At 37.2% G+C, this 14,585-nt stretch overlaps 1 protein-coding gene across 2 annotated transcripts in view; it reads left to right on the top strand.

The window, feature by feature from the left end:
• The window catches only part of LOC121727175 (mannosyl-oligosaccharide alpha-1,2-mannosidase IA), a 109,446-nt gene extending 98,669 nt beyond the window's left edge, over window positions 1-10,777 (top strand). Inside the window, exons 6-11 of one of the 2 annotated variants that reach the window (XR_006035620.1) lie at window positions 408-635; window positions 1,014-1,152; window positions 1,723-1,867; window positions 2,256-2,372; window positions 4,423-4,752; window positions 10,767-10,777. Coding sequence is in view for 1 of the 2 variants with exons in the window: in XM_042114856.1 (XP_041970790.1) it covers window positions 408-635; window positions 1,014-1,152; window positions 1,723-1,867; window positions 2,256-2,372; window positions 4,423-4,566 (773 nt within the window). In the remaining variant the exon portion in view is untranslated. Of the gene's footprint in view, window positions 1-407; window positions 636-1,013; window positions 1,153-1,722; window positions 1,868-2,255; window positions 2,373-4,422; window positions 4,947-10,766 lie in introns of those variants that run through there. The other variant, XM_042114856.1, reaches the window with a different exon arrangement.
• The last annotated feature ends 3,808 nt before the right edge of the window (window positions 10,778-14,585 follow it).

Here is a 14,585-nt window from a genome sequence, read left to right as displayed (position 1 = left end):
TTAACGAATCGCTTTAGGAAACTAAGGAATTTTTACCCTAGTCTGGATAAGGCAGTCTAAAAATGTTTGTGGTAAGGTGAAGCCAATAAAATTATAAGAACCGATGCCACTGATGGCTTGCGAAAGAAAATTATATTATTTAGTACGCATCATGTTGATGCGAAGGCTAAAATATTTACAGTAAAACCAGAAAAAAAAACTCCTTACTTTGTGGAGGCCATAATTTCACTTTACAAATAAAATAGAATAGAAAAATAAGAATGCTCGGAACTCGTCGTCTATGATATTTGGTTCTATTTCTTCCAAAACAAAAGTATGACTTAATCACTAAAGTGATCAAATCCCTTTAAAAATAAAGATTAAAAAAAAGTGTAAAACATAGCTGATCATATCATCATAATTTCCAGGTCACATGTCCCTCGGCGCGCTCGGCGACTCCTTCTACGAGTACCTGCTGAAGGCGTGGCTGGTGTCGAACACCGAGGACGCCCAGGCCCGTGTGATGTTCGACGAGGCCATGCAGGCGGCGCTGGACAAGATGCTGCGCGTGTCCCCGTCCGGCCTCTCCTACCTCGCTGAGCTCAAGTATGGCAGGATATTCGAGGAGAAGATGGACCATCTGTCGTGCTTTGCTGGTATGTTTCTGGTTTGTTTTCTTGTAGATGATAGTAATTGGTAAAAGAATCTTAAATGTGTATGGAAGGAAGAACAGTTTCCACAGCCGAACATATAAAATCCTAGAAGTCGATTAACACCTCCATCGTGGGTATCGCAGCCAGACACAAATAGATTTTCAATTGTTCTACGGCAGCCGGCTGCCGCTTGGGGATTGATGGATTAAAAAGAAGAAACAAATTTATACTATTTATAGTTTATACTGATATTTTAAAGAGCAAATGTTTGATTGTTACTTTATACAAAAATATTTAAAGCTCACTTGAGTGATTAAAAGAACACAGAAAATTAATAAAACAATAAAAAGATTATAAGACGTATGTTTTATGTATTTTCAGGCGGCATGTTCGCGTTAGCGTCGACGACTCTGGAGAACTCCCAGTCGGAGCGGTACATGGACGTGGCGCGTAAGCTGACTCACACCTGCCACGAGAGCTACGACCGCGCAGACACCAAGCTCGGCCCTGAGGCGTTCCGGTAAATATTCATTACTAGGGGGCCGCCCCGTCTCCGCCCGTGGTACGTAGCCTATAGCATTTAGGAACATCTTAGCTATACATTGGTGAAAGAATTTTTGAAATCAGTTCAGAAGTTTCTGAGATTATAGCGTTCAAACAAACAAACTCTTCAGCTTTACAATATTAGTCTAGAATATAGATTATTATTCACAAGCCTATACCTTAAATTGCTAGCTCCGAGGAATTCGTGCTGAGTAGCGGGCGGCCCCCACATCCCTAATCGGGCGAAGCCACAACGTTGCAAAACAACCATAGCAAAGTAGATTTTTACCGTACAAAGCCGCAGTGGCTTGGTTAATAGTTGCTTGGAATTCGAGCGCGGAGTGGTTTTATTAATTTCACAAATAAATATAAGTCCTTTAACATAGACTAGTAAAATATAGGTTAAGTTTTTCGAGGGTATATTTAGTATAATATTCTTAGCCAGTCACGCACCGAATTCTATACTTTGAAAATAGCCTAATTTTAAGTCTCGACAATTGACTTCAAAATTAGAAGGTATCTAAATAGTACTTGCTGTAACCTTCAGGTTCACTGGCGCCGTGGAGGCGCGCGCCATGAAGAGCAACGAGAAGATGTACCTGCTGCGGCCCGAGACCTTCGAGAGCTACTTTATCATGTGGCGCCTCACCAAGGAGCAGAAGTACCGCGACTGGGGCTGGGACGCCGTCGAGGTCAGTACCAGTTATTTGATTCACCACGTAGATTTTATGATCACGCGACCGTTTTCGGTATCATCTGTTGTAATCATTTTATTTGATAATCTAGTCAAAACTAAGATCACCGAGTATATTGTTACATATCGTATTGAATAACACATAAAGCCGAAAAATAGCAGTTAACAATATTTAAAAAATATATGTATCCTTATTAACATGTAGGCTTTACCTCCCGAACTAGTCATTTAATTTGATTTAAGCTCGGGTATTAATTATGTGATAAAAACTCATCAAAACAAAATAAACAAGACTAAACTCGATTAGTTTAATTTACTCCGATCACGAGTTCCACCTCTCTACTCCAGGCTTCAGATAACAAAATACGGTCAACATTGTATTTCAGGCGCTAGAAAAGCACTGCCGCGTTGACGGCGGGTACACGGGACTGACCAACGTCTACCACACCTCGCCGCAGGGTGACGACGTGCAGCAGAGCTACTTCCTCGCTGAGACTCTCAAGGTAAATTTCATTTCATGAGTGTGCTGATAACGAATGCACCGTATGAGGCGTTAAATTTTATATCTAGGTTTTTAAAATGTGTGTACTCAACTTATCTCTTGCCTAAACCCTACGAATAATAAAATTTATAAAAATAACAACTAAGAAAACATATCTCCCATACTTCAACCGTTTTGAATTTGGATTGGCTTTTCGCACACTAGAATATGACAATAGCAACGAGACATTATCACTATGCGGCATATGCGGGATTTTGTATGGACCCCGTCCCCACCCTTCAACAGTCATGGGATGCGTCTCGATTTGTTCACTGGGACCCAGAAAAGTCTTAAGTACCAGTGTCAGTTTCAAAATCAATTGGTTTTATTAAAAAAAAAAAACTTTTCTCCAAAAAAAAGGTGTTTATTTTTTAACAAAAAAATCACTTTTTTCTACAAACAAAAAGCATGTCAGGGTTCCGTAGTCAACAAGGAACCCTTATAGTTTAGGTCTGATTGTCCGTCTGTGTGTCTGTCTGTCTGTCCGCGGTTTTTCTCAGAGACTATAGGGCCTACAAAGCTGTAATTCGGCATGTATGCATATTATCTTAATGATGGCGACGAAATGGTATATAAAATCTTTATTTTTGTATTCAAAGATCATTTTCCGATATAGGGATCCACTTGTGAAATATGAAGTTTTAAAGTGGAAAAATCGTTAGAGTCCAGTGTCCCCCTTCCACTAGCTCAAATTGTTTTAGCTCAGGTTTCAGGATCAGGTTTAGCTGTTTAGCTCAGGTTGCTTCTGGAAATGTGAAAAAATTAGTAGGAGATATTATCCTGACTTTAAAGGAAAACTATCACAGCTAAGAAAACTTCATAAATAAGTAATTGAGTAATAGTCGATCAACTAAAAAAATGTATTCCAAGAAATATAAAGAAACTTTTCGTTCAAATTCTTTTGAACGTAACTGAGATGGTATTGTTGGTAATGAAAAACACGTTACATTCATTGACGATACAAAAATTATCAAAAACTAGCGGTACTACAGAGCCCTATATTGCGCGTGACCCGATACGCACTGTGCTGGTTTTTAATTTCATATACAAACAAATGACGATTTAATTGAAGACCATAATATTAATATTATGATCCCCATATTTTAACACTATTTATTTGCACATTAAGGAAATGCGTATGTAAAAGAGAAAAAATAAAATAAAAACAATATATTATTATAAAACTTAAGGCCGAGTCACCATCAAACACGGCGCGGCATCGTCACCGTGCCACAATACGACGCCGCCACCGTGACACGTGACGCGTGTTCCCACTTCCGGTGGCACGAACAGTGCGCCGCCCCGTGGCCCATTTAGTTTGATTGAAATCTGACAATATTTCCACTACGCGACTTTGTTTGATAGGTATTTCACATGCCTCGTTTAAGTTTGGAACGCCATTTTTCGAAAGTTTAACCCTGAATAGGGGCGCGCGGTGCACCGTTCGCATCACCGGGACACTGTGCGGCATCGCACCGTGTCAGGGTGGCGGCGTCGTGTCATGGCACGATGACGACGCCGCGCCAAGTTTGATGGAATTGCACTGTAACCCCACGTATTTGACAGATGTCGCCATAGTAAAAAATTCTCTATTCTAGTAGATCTTTCGAATGACACCTGTTTCTGCTCTGTTGGTTGGTGGGGACGTTTCTTCTCGTAGTCCAAATTTACGAAATAAAGCCATCGACTATATAATAATTGTCACTTCTATAATACATAAAATTGAGTACCAAATACATAATATGCATAAAGTATGCATGTATTTGGTACTCATTTTGTAGACTCGTGGAATACATTTTTGACACAGTTACTCTTCCTTAGTTTTTATTATTCGTAGCCGCAACCTTATAATACCTTATAATTTGTTAAATAGTTTGCCATACTAAACAATTCTACTATTGTTATTCTATTTTATTGTGATGCAATGTGTACAAGTTAATCTATGCGGTGTTGAAATATATTAAACTGTAGCATGTCTGTGCCCCTCTAACATCGTTTATTTTTCTTTCCAGTATCTCTACCTGCTGTTCAGCGACGACAGCCTAATACCACTCGACGAGTGGGTGTTCAACACTGAGGGCCACCCGTTCCCCGTGCGCAGCAAGAACCCTCTGTACCGCGCCTACGAGCCGGACCCCAACGACAACCAGCTATAGGTGTTCCTGTTCTACGACGACAGCCAACACTACAGGACTTACAACCTCATTAATTATTATTAAACGTGACCGTCTCGCAAGACCACGGTAATGTTTTAGTGAATTTGTGAAGTGAACTATTTGGTTAGTAACGCTGAAATTTTTTATGAATTGTGATTATTTGAAGCGCATTTTAACATCTTCGTTGTGATAACAAACATAATATATTTGTTAATAACTTATTGCTTGAGTTATTATGAATTTAGTGACGCACGGAGATAATGATTGGTGACGTAGTTTTGAATAAACTTACTGCATAATAATTCCTACTTATTAACTCATTAATAGGAGTATTCATTCCTTCTGCGACTCACTAAAATATAGTTTAAAATTGAATCAATGTTTAAATATTATGTATGTTACTGATTATTAAATTCAATTAATATTATCGTTTACTAAAATCATTATTTTATATTGACTAATGATACTCATATTATGTTATTTGAAGCGAGTATGGTTAAAAAAATGACTCGCAACTAATAAAATTAATAAATATTTGTTAAAGAATTACAAACATTTAAACAAAACCCACTACGTTTTGTGTAATTACCTGATGCATTACATGAACACTGCCGAAAGCAAAACAGGAACATAGTGTAATTTATACAAAGTATCATAAACCCATTTTGCTTCGAGAACAGGCGGCAAGAATTATCGGAGCAAAAAAGAAATATTATAACGGATGTAATGGAAAACCTTTGAAATATGCATCTTAAATATTTTTACATTCCTGCATACGATCTCTCTAAATGAAAATAAAAATGCTATTTTGCAAGGAGTACCTTCAGAAAATAATAATTTTGGTGTATGATATATTAAATATGTATCGACCGGTCGAGTGACAAACAACAATCATTTCTTATGGCGAATAAACTGTAGTTTCATAGAAAATTATGCTGAAGGTATAGTTATTAGAAGTTAGAATCCTTATGTCGTATGCCTTGATTAAAAATCCAAGGGATGTATTAGTTTTCACGTAATATATTCCTCTATTTGTAAGAAAGAATGAGCATAATGTTATCGTAAAAATATTATATTATTGTAAAACATACTGTATGTTTTGTTAATACTTCTTCTTTTGTAACGAAATAAATTTAAAAAATCTCCGGGATTGACTCCGGTAGATATAAAAAGTTTATAATGTAATAAGAAGCAAACCTACATATCTTTTGTTTTTAAGGAGAGTAACACAAATTCCTTAGCAAATAAATAGCAGGTATACAACAAAAATGTTTGACATTTTCAAACAACTAATAATATTCACTCTAGGTTTCATCTACTGTAGAATTTGTAGACCTATATGATACGCTAGGAGGCGAAACCAGTAGTGGTTTTAAATATACTTAAGGGGCGAGTGTGTACATTGTGTATATAATAGTCATAGACGGATAGTTTTAGGTATGTCGTGTGTAGAGTAGTGGCTGGAGTTATAATGAACAAGGAAATTAGTTGCCGGTGTATCGTGTGTCGTGACTCGTGTAGGCCCGGATTCGAATAAGAACAGACGGTAGTTTAAAAATTTGAATTTGACAGCTATCAAGACGCAAAAGTTTTTTTTACACTTGAGAAGTTTGCCTGTGAATTAGCCTAAATTGCGACTGGTCTTATTCTGATCTGCGACCATTAGAAACATTTTTTAATGTAAGTAAACTATTACTGACATTCATGTAATACAATTATAATAAATAATAATAGTAGATTTAAAAGTAATCGATTACCTAATGTTAACGAATTTTTCAAAAATATTGTGAATTATTTCTTGTGCATTGTAATTCCGTTGTTCGTCCAATATATTCTTATCTGTTGTATAAATACTTCGTTCTATTAAAATTATAAATATATAATAATATTATGATTATACAAAACAAAGTTTAGCCTCGTGTTAAGCTAGTTGTACTGTAAATTATCCGTCGTCGTCTAGAAATACAATTACCCATTACATACATATTTAAATCATTAAGTTAATGGTAGGTATAGCGACCCCATATTCGCGACAGAGGAAAAAAAAGGATATATTATTAAGGGGATTCTTGACTATTTTTGGCGACGATGGAAAATAATACAGTTAACTTCCAAACAATCTCTTGTTATAATAATTATTGAATTTATATAGATAATTTTAATTTATATAAAATTAATTTAAATTATTTATTGACATTTAGCCAATTATTTTGTAAAACACACAGATGTGCTCGGTGAACCCTTATTCATTTAGTCTAAATTCTTCATGTATAGAGTAGATAGTATTTTTAAATAGGCAAAATCAATAAGATCTTAACGTAACCAGTAAATAATTATTCATAACGAATATTAATAATTAATAAATATTACAATTGGTTCTAAAATGATATAAAGCTCATATTATAATGCTTATTGAATTATATACCTACTTACAAACATTGTAATTTATGAATAATATTTGCTTTTTCCTATGCGGGACTAGCAATCAATTTGATAACAAAACTTTGTCTTTTTTGCCAAGTTAGGTAATTACAATTAATTTAAACGAAGTCTGAATATCTTATATTTTTTCCTTCTCACTAATACCAATTCTTACAGCGCGACTTATCTGTTCACATTACACCACTATACTTCTTAACTAAACTCTTCTAGTACTTTCAAGCGACACAGTTGCTGATTTCTGAACTGAAATCTTTAATACTTTTTCACTCGTTAGTTATACCTACTTATTAATATTATGTTGTAATATTTATGTTTTATTAAAGATTTTAAAAACTTATAACTTTAATTTTTCAACTTTTTTACACGGTAATAATTATGATTATACTCATAAATGAGCAGATGTGGCAGGGATGACACTGTACGGTGTATTTACTCTTGAAAAGTTACACTAAATACATATTTAGTTTTGTTGTCTATCAATAGATTATTCTCAGCTCAGTGAAGTAACTTTTCACTTGTGCGTCTGCTTGTTATTATGTTGTTGTAATGTATTTATGTATGAAGTTGTAGAATTTAAAGTAATGTAATTTTTTGTTTATTAATAAAAAATGTTTACAACTTCGGCGTTTTATTTTTCAACGTTAAAAATACCTATGGGCGTAACAGACAACTGGCAGTGTTTTTTAACAAAATGTAAAAAGTTTAGTCACTAAACTATTATACTGTTTATTTGCTAACAACTTATTGATACTACTGTATTTAGTTTTGCAAAAACAAAAGCAAAACCACGACACTCGTCCATAAAACCAAAATGTTTCAATATGATGTAGTGCGAAAATCTCACTATGTATGGGGGTGGTGGCGCGGACGGGGAGAACGCCATAAGCGCAAATGTCGCGGTCTGCTAACATTTGCGGGCGAGCGCGGGGGTGAGGGGGAGGGGGGAGGGGTCCAATTACGGCGACCGGCCTCGCTCTGTTAAATGGTCCAGTTAAACTAACAACACTATAGATATATCAATTTTATAGCGCTGATTTGCGCAGGTTTTTTGTTCTGCAAAATATTCCATAAAAATCCTTGAAGGCGACAGAAAGGTAACTTATTTTCTAAATGGAAAAAGCTTCGTTGATGCATTGTATCATTTAACAATATCTAATGATACTTTATCAGTATTATTAGATGTAGGTACTCCGCGCGTTAGCTCAGAGAAATTAAGAGCTGAGCCCAAGTTGGGCCGCTTTCAGCAAGCTTTCAGTTTATTGAGCAATACCCCGTATTCGCCGTTGCAGCCAGGGCCCCGCTACCATATGTGCAATGTGTGCAATGTACACGGGCGCCATCCTCTAGGGGCGCCCAATCGACATCTTTAGGGGCGCCAAAACCAAGTACCCAAAAAATTTGCCTAAAGGGGCGCCAAAATCGTGAATTATTCGTTCGTGAGTTCGTGAATTATTTTTGATTAAGTCTCAGGCAGATTAAGAACAGAATAAATTAAGTTGCTTTTAATTAATATATTATTAGTATATATATATTACTTATATAAAATATGATATTTATTGTGTATATAAAATATATATATATTATTATTTATTTATTAGTTTATTTGAACTATAGTATCCGTATAGTATGTAATAGTAATTATTATAGTATGTATTTATTAATGTTGATAAAATTATAGATGTACTTTGCATCTACCACATCTCGTCTCTATCGTCTTCACCCAAAGGTTGGCTGGAAGAAAATGCCTAAAGGCATTAAGCCCGCCTCTGTACCTTGATGTGTGCAAAAAGTATAATAAAAAAAAAAATCAATTTTTTGCACACAGGCGCCAGTAGCCCTTACGGGGGCCCTGATTGCAGCGTTGGGCCGCCCAACGCTGCAACGGCCTACGGACGTATTGCTCGACTATGAAAAATGCACAGAAAGAGCGGGTAAATTCTCGGAGCTAGTGCGGTGTAAAATATACATAAATTAGTTATTTATTAAATGTAAGTAGGAACTTTAAACCCTGTAAAATTAATTTGTACTTACAATAGTCGAGTTCCTTATGACGCGAAACTTCGAATAGATCACCTGATGGCAATATATATATATATATATATATATATATATATATATATATATATATATATATATATATATATATATATATATATATATATATATATATATATATATATATATATATATATATATATATATATATATATATATATATATATATATATTGCCATCAGGTGAGGAACCTCCGCAGAGCCCTGGGGCTCTGCAGGGGCCTTGTAAGAGCTCCGCGAGCGACGAAAAAATTGATTCAGAGAGAAAAATTGACCAGCATGGAGACCATAAACTTCAGTATATATTAAGTCTATGATGGAGACAATTATTCAAAGACAAGACGTCATTTTTTAGGGCCCGTCAAGAATGTTGCACTTCTTCAAACGGTTCCGGCACTAAATGAGTTTGAGAATTAAATGGCAGCGATGGTCGTAATGTTACCAGAAGAATAATAATACGGTCAGTATCAACGTACACGTAATAGCGATGGAACTAACAGCAATAAAATATTCGATGCGATGAATGGACATCTTCGATGTTCACTTGTTTACCAATGATTTTGTATAATGCCGTTCTAGGAAAATTTCCTTGAACTGAAAGCTTTACCCAAATCTTTATCGAATATCTTAAAATATAACCTTTTTATCAATAGATAGGTAGGTATGTACTTCAATATCGTGTTTTGATGAATACGCAACCAAAAAATCTTCACAATCGATCGTTAATTTAAGCGCTCAAACAAACGCGAACATTTCAATTAGCGGGGACAAGACAATTTTCTTTATAGGTCGGACGCTCCCTGGCCCCATTCGCACCACCACACACCACCAAAGGGTGGTGGTGTGTGGTGGTGGTGGGGTTGCGTGGGGCGAGCCGAGCGCACCTTCAGGATCCCTCACTGACAGCCAGGCCGCGGTCCGTGCATCTTCTTCACGAGAACAAAGTTAGAAAAACCAATGCCAAAAATTAAACGGTGATACGTCGACAGGATGACTTCCCCGCTCGCTGCCTCGCTCCTCGTCGCTGTTCTTATAACAGGTAAAAAATATATTTTTTTAATTTAAAGTCGACTAGATACAGTATGTTACCTACTAAAAATATGGGTAACTATGCGATCTCAATATTTTTTTCACGCGTGATCTTCTCACGTCGCGCCGCCGCGCCCGTGCATTAAATCCGCAAGGTTACGAAATAAGTAAAAATAGACAAATCTTTTCTGTTCGCTTTTTAGAGACTACTCGTAATTATTAAGAACAGTTGTCACTAAAATTTATCTGCCGCACTCAGAGTGGAACAGCAAGTACTTAAATGTAATTAATTCAAAATTGTAACATACGATACATGATCTGTCAAACTCTTCATTAAATTGAAGCTTAATCATAATTAAATGTCTCTGAGTACGGTGGTAAAATATGATGTAGCCTGTCGAGAGGTTCGCATTACCCTCCAACAATACACTTACTCCTCCGATTTTGCGGATGCCTAACCTTTCAATCAACAAAAAAAAACTTACGTTAATATAGTAATAGTCACCTTTTTCTAAATTTAGTCCGTACCATAGATTCGTGTCAGAGAATTCTATTCACTTTTCTCTTTCGTACTTTATTAGCTCCATTAATGCTTTAATGATTTTCGTTGTAAAATCAGATTTTCATAAATGTAGCGACATGCGGTATCTATCTTGATATATGTCTGTGCATAAGAGTAACTTATTCAAAGTGAAAGATACGGTGATAACTGATAAGTGATAACCGATTAATAGGCTTTGGCCTTTGGCTTAAAACAAAAATATATTTTCCGTCGGTTGCTATCTTTTTGGCATCTTTAGTGTTTATTCCATCTTTAGTCTAGTGTCTTAGAAACACACTACGCCGAAAATACGCGGCCGAAGTTCAGCATGATTATGCATGCAATTCGCTACGCATACAATATAACGCGACGTAATTTCGCCATGGTGTGTCATCAGCAATTCAAAATACATTGCAGGCATAGGTAATCATGTCGAAATTCAACCGCGTTTTTTTGGCCTAGTATAATAGACACTTAGCCCTTAGGTTAGGCTGCCCTACTCGAGTAGATACCAGGAATCATCCTAACACATATTATTGCAAATTATATTTTTCATAATATTTGACGAAAGCATCAATTAGAATGATGATTATGATTAATCAAAGGGTGTAGTGAACAATGTTTGTCGATTTAATGGATGCTTTTAGGTCATTTCCTATGAGCGGTCACTGTTCACTAAATCAGGGGTCGGCAAGTAAAATTATAGTTGTGGTCCGAATACTGTGGGAAATTTTTAACGAGGTCCAGGAAAAAATACACTTGTCCTATGTAGCTCAAAAATATTATTTTAATTCATAAAGGTATAGGTACCCTTATATATGTATTAATAGGTACTTGGTATAAAATACATACAATATTTCGCGGTCCGAGATTCGACCTTTCGCGGTCCGCCTGTTGCCTACCACTGCACTAAATAATCAAACTAAGTAAATATTTTATTACGATTCTGGTTTTGTTAAACCACGTTTCGGCTACTTTACAGCGGCCGTGGTCACGGGTGGACTGAGGTGACAGGCGTCCAATTTATTGAAGTTCTTCAACTACCCGAAGATTCATCAATTTTCGGATCGGAACGCAAACAAAAATTGATGAATCTTCGGGTAGTTGAAGAACTTCAATAAATTGGACGCCTGTCACCTCAGTCCACCCGTGACCACGGCCGCTGTAAAGTAGCCGAAACGTCGAGATGAATAAAAGTGCTCCGCGACAGAATCCGTAAGTGTTTGAACCTTGCAATAAATTAAGTTTGATTGACATAATATAAGAAAATACGAGTAGATAGGTACTAGGTGATAGTTTTAATAGACATTTTCCTCAATAAAATACCCGAAGTATGGTGAAAATTGAGTTTTTCAAACAACCTCGGATCATGGATAGCGGAAAAGTCCTACGTATTTTCTTTTTTCTTTCTTTTTTGCGTAGCTGGTAGCACATAGCGAGAAACTCTAAATCACATTTAAAATTTAAAAAAATAACTCCCACACCGGTTTCGGTGACGGTTCCCGGTTTCATTGAAACCAGGCCAATTACGCAGGAGCATTTTATAGTACCCAAGTATGTGTGCAGTAGACAAGAGCACTATCAATTCCTTTACTCTCAAAACCCAGTGGGACGGAAGACCGACACGACTGGCGACTGGCGAGAGGTCAGGCGCAGGACCGACTTTTTACATGCCCATCCGACGCATGGATCTTCTTACTTGTCACTTGTCAGACAATCAGGTGATCAGCCTGCAGTGCTGACCGCCTAACCTAACCAAACTTGGAAAGTAGCTTGCTTCCAACGCGGGAATCGAACCCACGACCTCCGAGACGAGAGCCACGCTCTTAGCCACTGACTAAACACCGGACTACGGAGGAGCCTAAAAAAAGTATAATCTCTGAAAAAAAATAATTTTACATTTTATTTAACAATTTTGTTACAACCATTAATGGAAAATTCTCCTGGCAACCACAAATTTTTTGTGTACCTACTACATCAATTGCAATCTCGCGTTTGATTTCATAAGAACGTTCTCCCTAACAAACGATACATTTTACGGGCTGTCGAAAAAACATAATTCATTACCCGACCGCAGTCCCGCCTCCGCCCGCCTCCGCCCGCCCGGTGCGCGGCGCCCGCTCCAGACTCCAATGGGTGCGAGCGTGAGAAATATGGGTGTGTTCGCGGATCCCGCGCTACCAGGCTCGCAGGACCAGCTAGGAGTTAGCCCTCCTGTTCCCTTTCCCTTTCGTTTTCTCCGGGATAGGCCGTGTGCGGGGAATAGGATGGGTACGCGGTAGCGAAAATGGCAGGCCGTGTGCGGGGAATAGAACGGGTACGCGGTAGCGAAAATGGCGCGCCGCAAACTATTGAGATGATCTTAGCTTTTGTTATCTTATCTTATATCTTTAAACGAGCAATTCTTGTATATATGTATATACTATATACGTAATTGGAATCTCGGAATCGGCTTCAACGATTTTCATGATATTTAGTATATAGGGGGTTTCAGGGGGCGATAAATCGATCTAGCTAGGAATCATTTTTAGAAAATGTCATTTTATTCGTGTTTTATCGAATACAGAGCAAAGCTCGGTCAAATAGCTAGTTTGATATTACATAATTCAGTAATACTCAAACTAAGGTATCTGACTCTGATGTCAGTAGTTTAATTTCTTATAAACAAGTCACAAGGATCAGTAGAAAGGAAGCGCATATTCAAGTTAGCATAATTTAGCAATTACTCTATGCCATTGCCTAGGGACTCTATCTTGCATGTAGCGCCAAAGTTGGAGGAGATGCAAAATGAACCCATACAACGTCAAAAAAAACTTGAGAGGTGTCAAGGGACACCCGGATGGAACGAAGTTATATACAATAATAAACCACCCAAAAAACCAAAAAGAGAGAGAGAGAGAGAGAAACGCGCGCTACCGCACGGCTTACAAGTCTTACAACTATAGCATTTTTGCTCTAGTTGTAATTTACCGACACTTCAGTGTCATGTCGTTACAACTTTTTCCGTCTAGCCCCCTTTCGCAACGAGCGATAAGGAACTTCGTTCCATTAATTAAAAAAAGTTTAGTAGTGAGGTAGTTATACCTCACTCTAAACTTCTAAACATCGGTATGCGCTTGTAAATCCATTTTATTTATGTTATATTGTCTACTGTACTACGAGCTGATCAGCTGGCCCTAAGAAATAGGTTGGGGAATTTCAAGGGCCCGGCTACAGCCTGAAGTTTTTGTTATCCTGGTGTAGAGGGAAGTGTGAGAGCACCCATATTTCTCACGGTCGCACCCGTGCCGGGCGGAGTCATCTGTTCAATACATTTTTTTCTCGTCTACCTGCCAGAGGTCTTTTATCTTTTTTTTGTCGTTTTTCGTTTTCTATGTAACGCAAGTAATTAAATGAAGTGACAACCGAACAATGGCCATACAAGTATACAACCATAAACAACAAAGTGATGAGCTTTTTATGACGGTACAATCTAGAATACGACCGGCCGTAACGCTTCGCGGTAAAAAATCGTACCCTGGGGCAAAAGGCGGAGCCCGCCGGCACTCCCCTGACATTTATCCATAGCCCATAAAAATAAATATCTACCAGGAAAGCATAGCGAGCGAGAAGTCACTTTCGTAAAGGCCTCGCCGCGCCCTTCACGTCCCGATTCACTTATCGACGCCCTACTAACCCATTTAATGTTACCCATTTACGTCTGTCTCTAAGTCATTTCTTTATTTCTGTGACGAATGATTTTCCTGCATTGTGTTATTACTTATTAAGTTAATTGAGTAAGTATATTTTTAAAACTGCATAATATGCTATATTTAGCTACCTGTTAATTAGCTTTATTTGGCATAATATTATACTATGTGTAGGGCTCCCACAAAAACTGCGAATTCCCATCGCATTGCATTTTAATTTTTATTATAACTTTTGTCACACATAATATTTACGATGCGGATTCG

Source organism: Aricia agestis, chromosome 5, assembly GCF_905147365.1.
Source record: "Aricia agestis chromosome 5, ilAriAges1.1, whole genome shotgun sequence".
NCBI lineage: Eukaryota > Metazoa > Arthropoda > Insecta > Lepidoptera > Lycaenidae > Aricia > Aricia agestis.
This window is presented reverse-complemented; position numbering and strand designations above follow the sequence as displayed.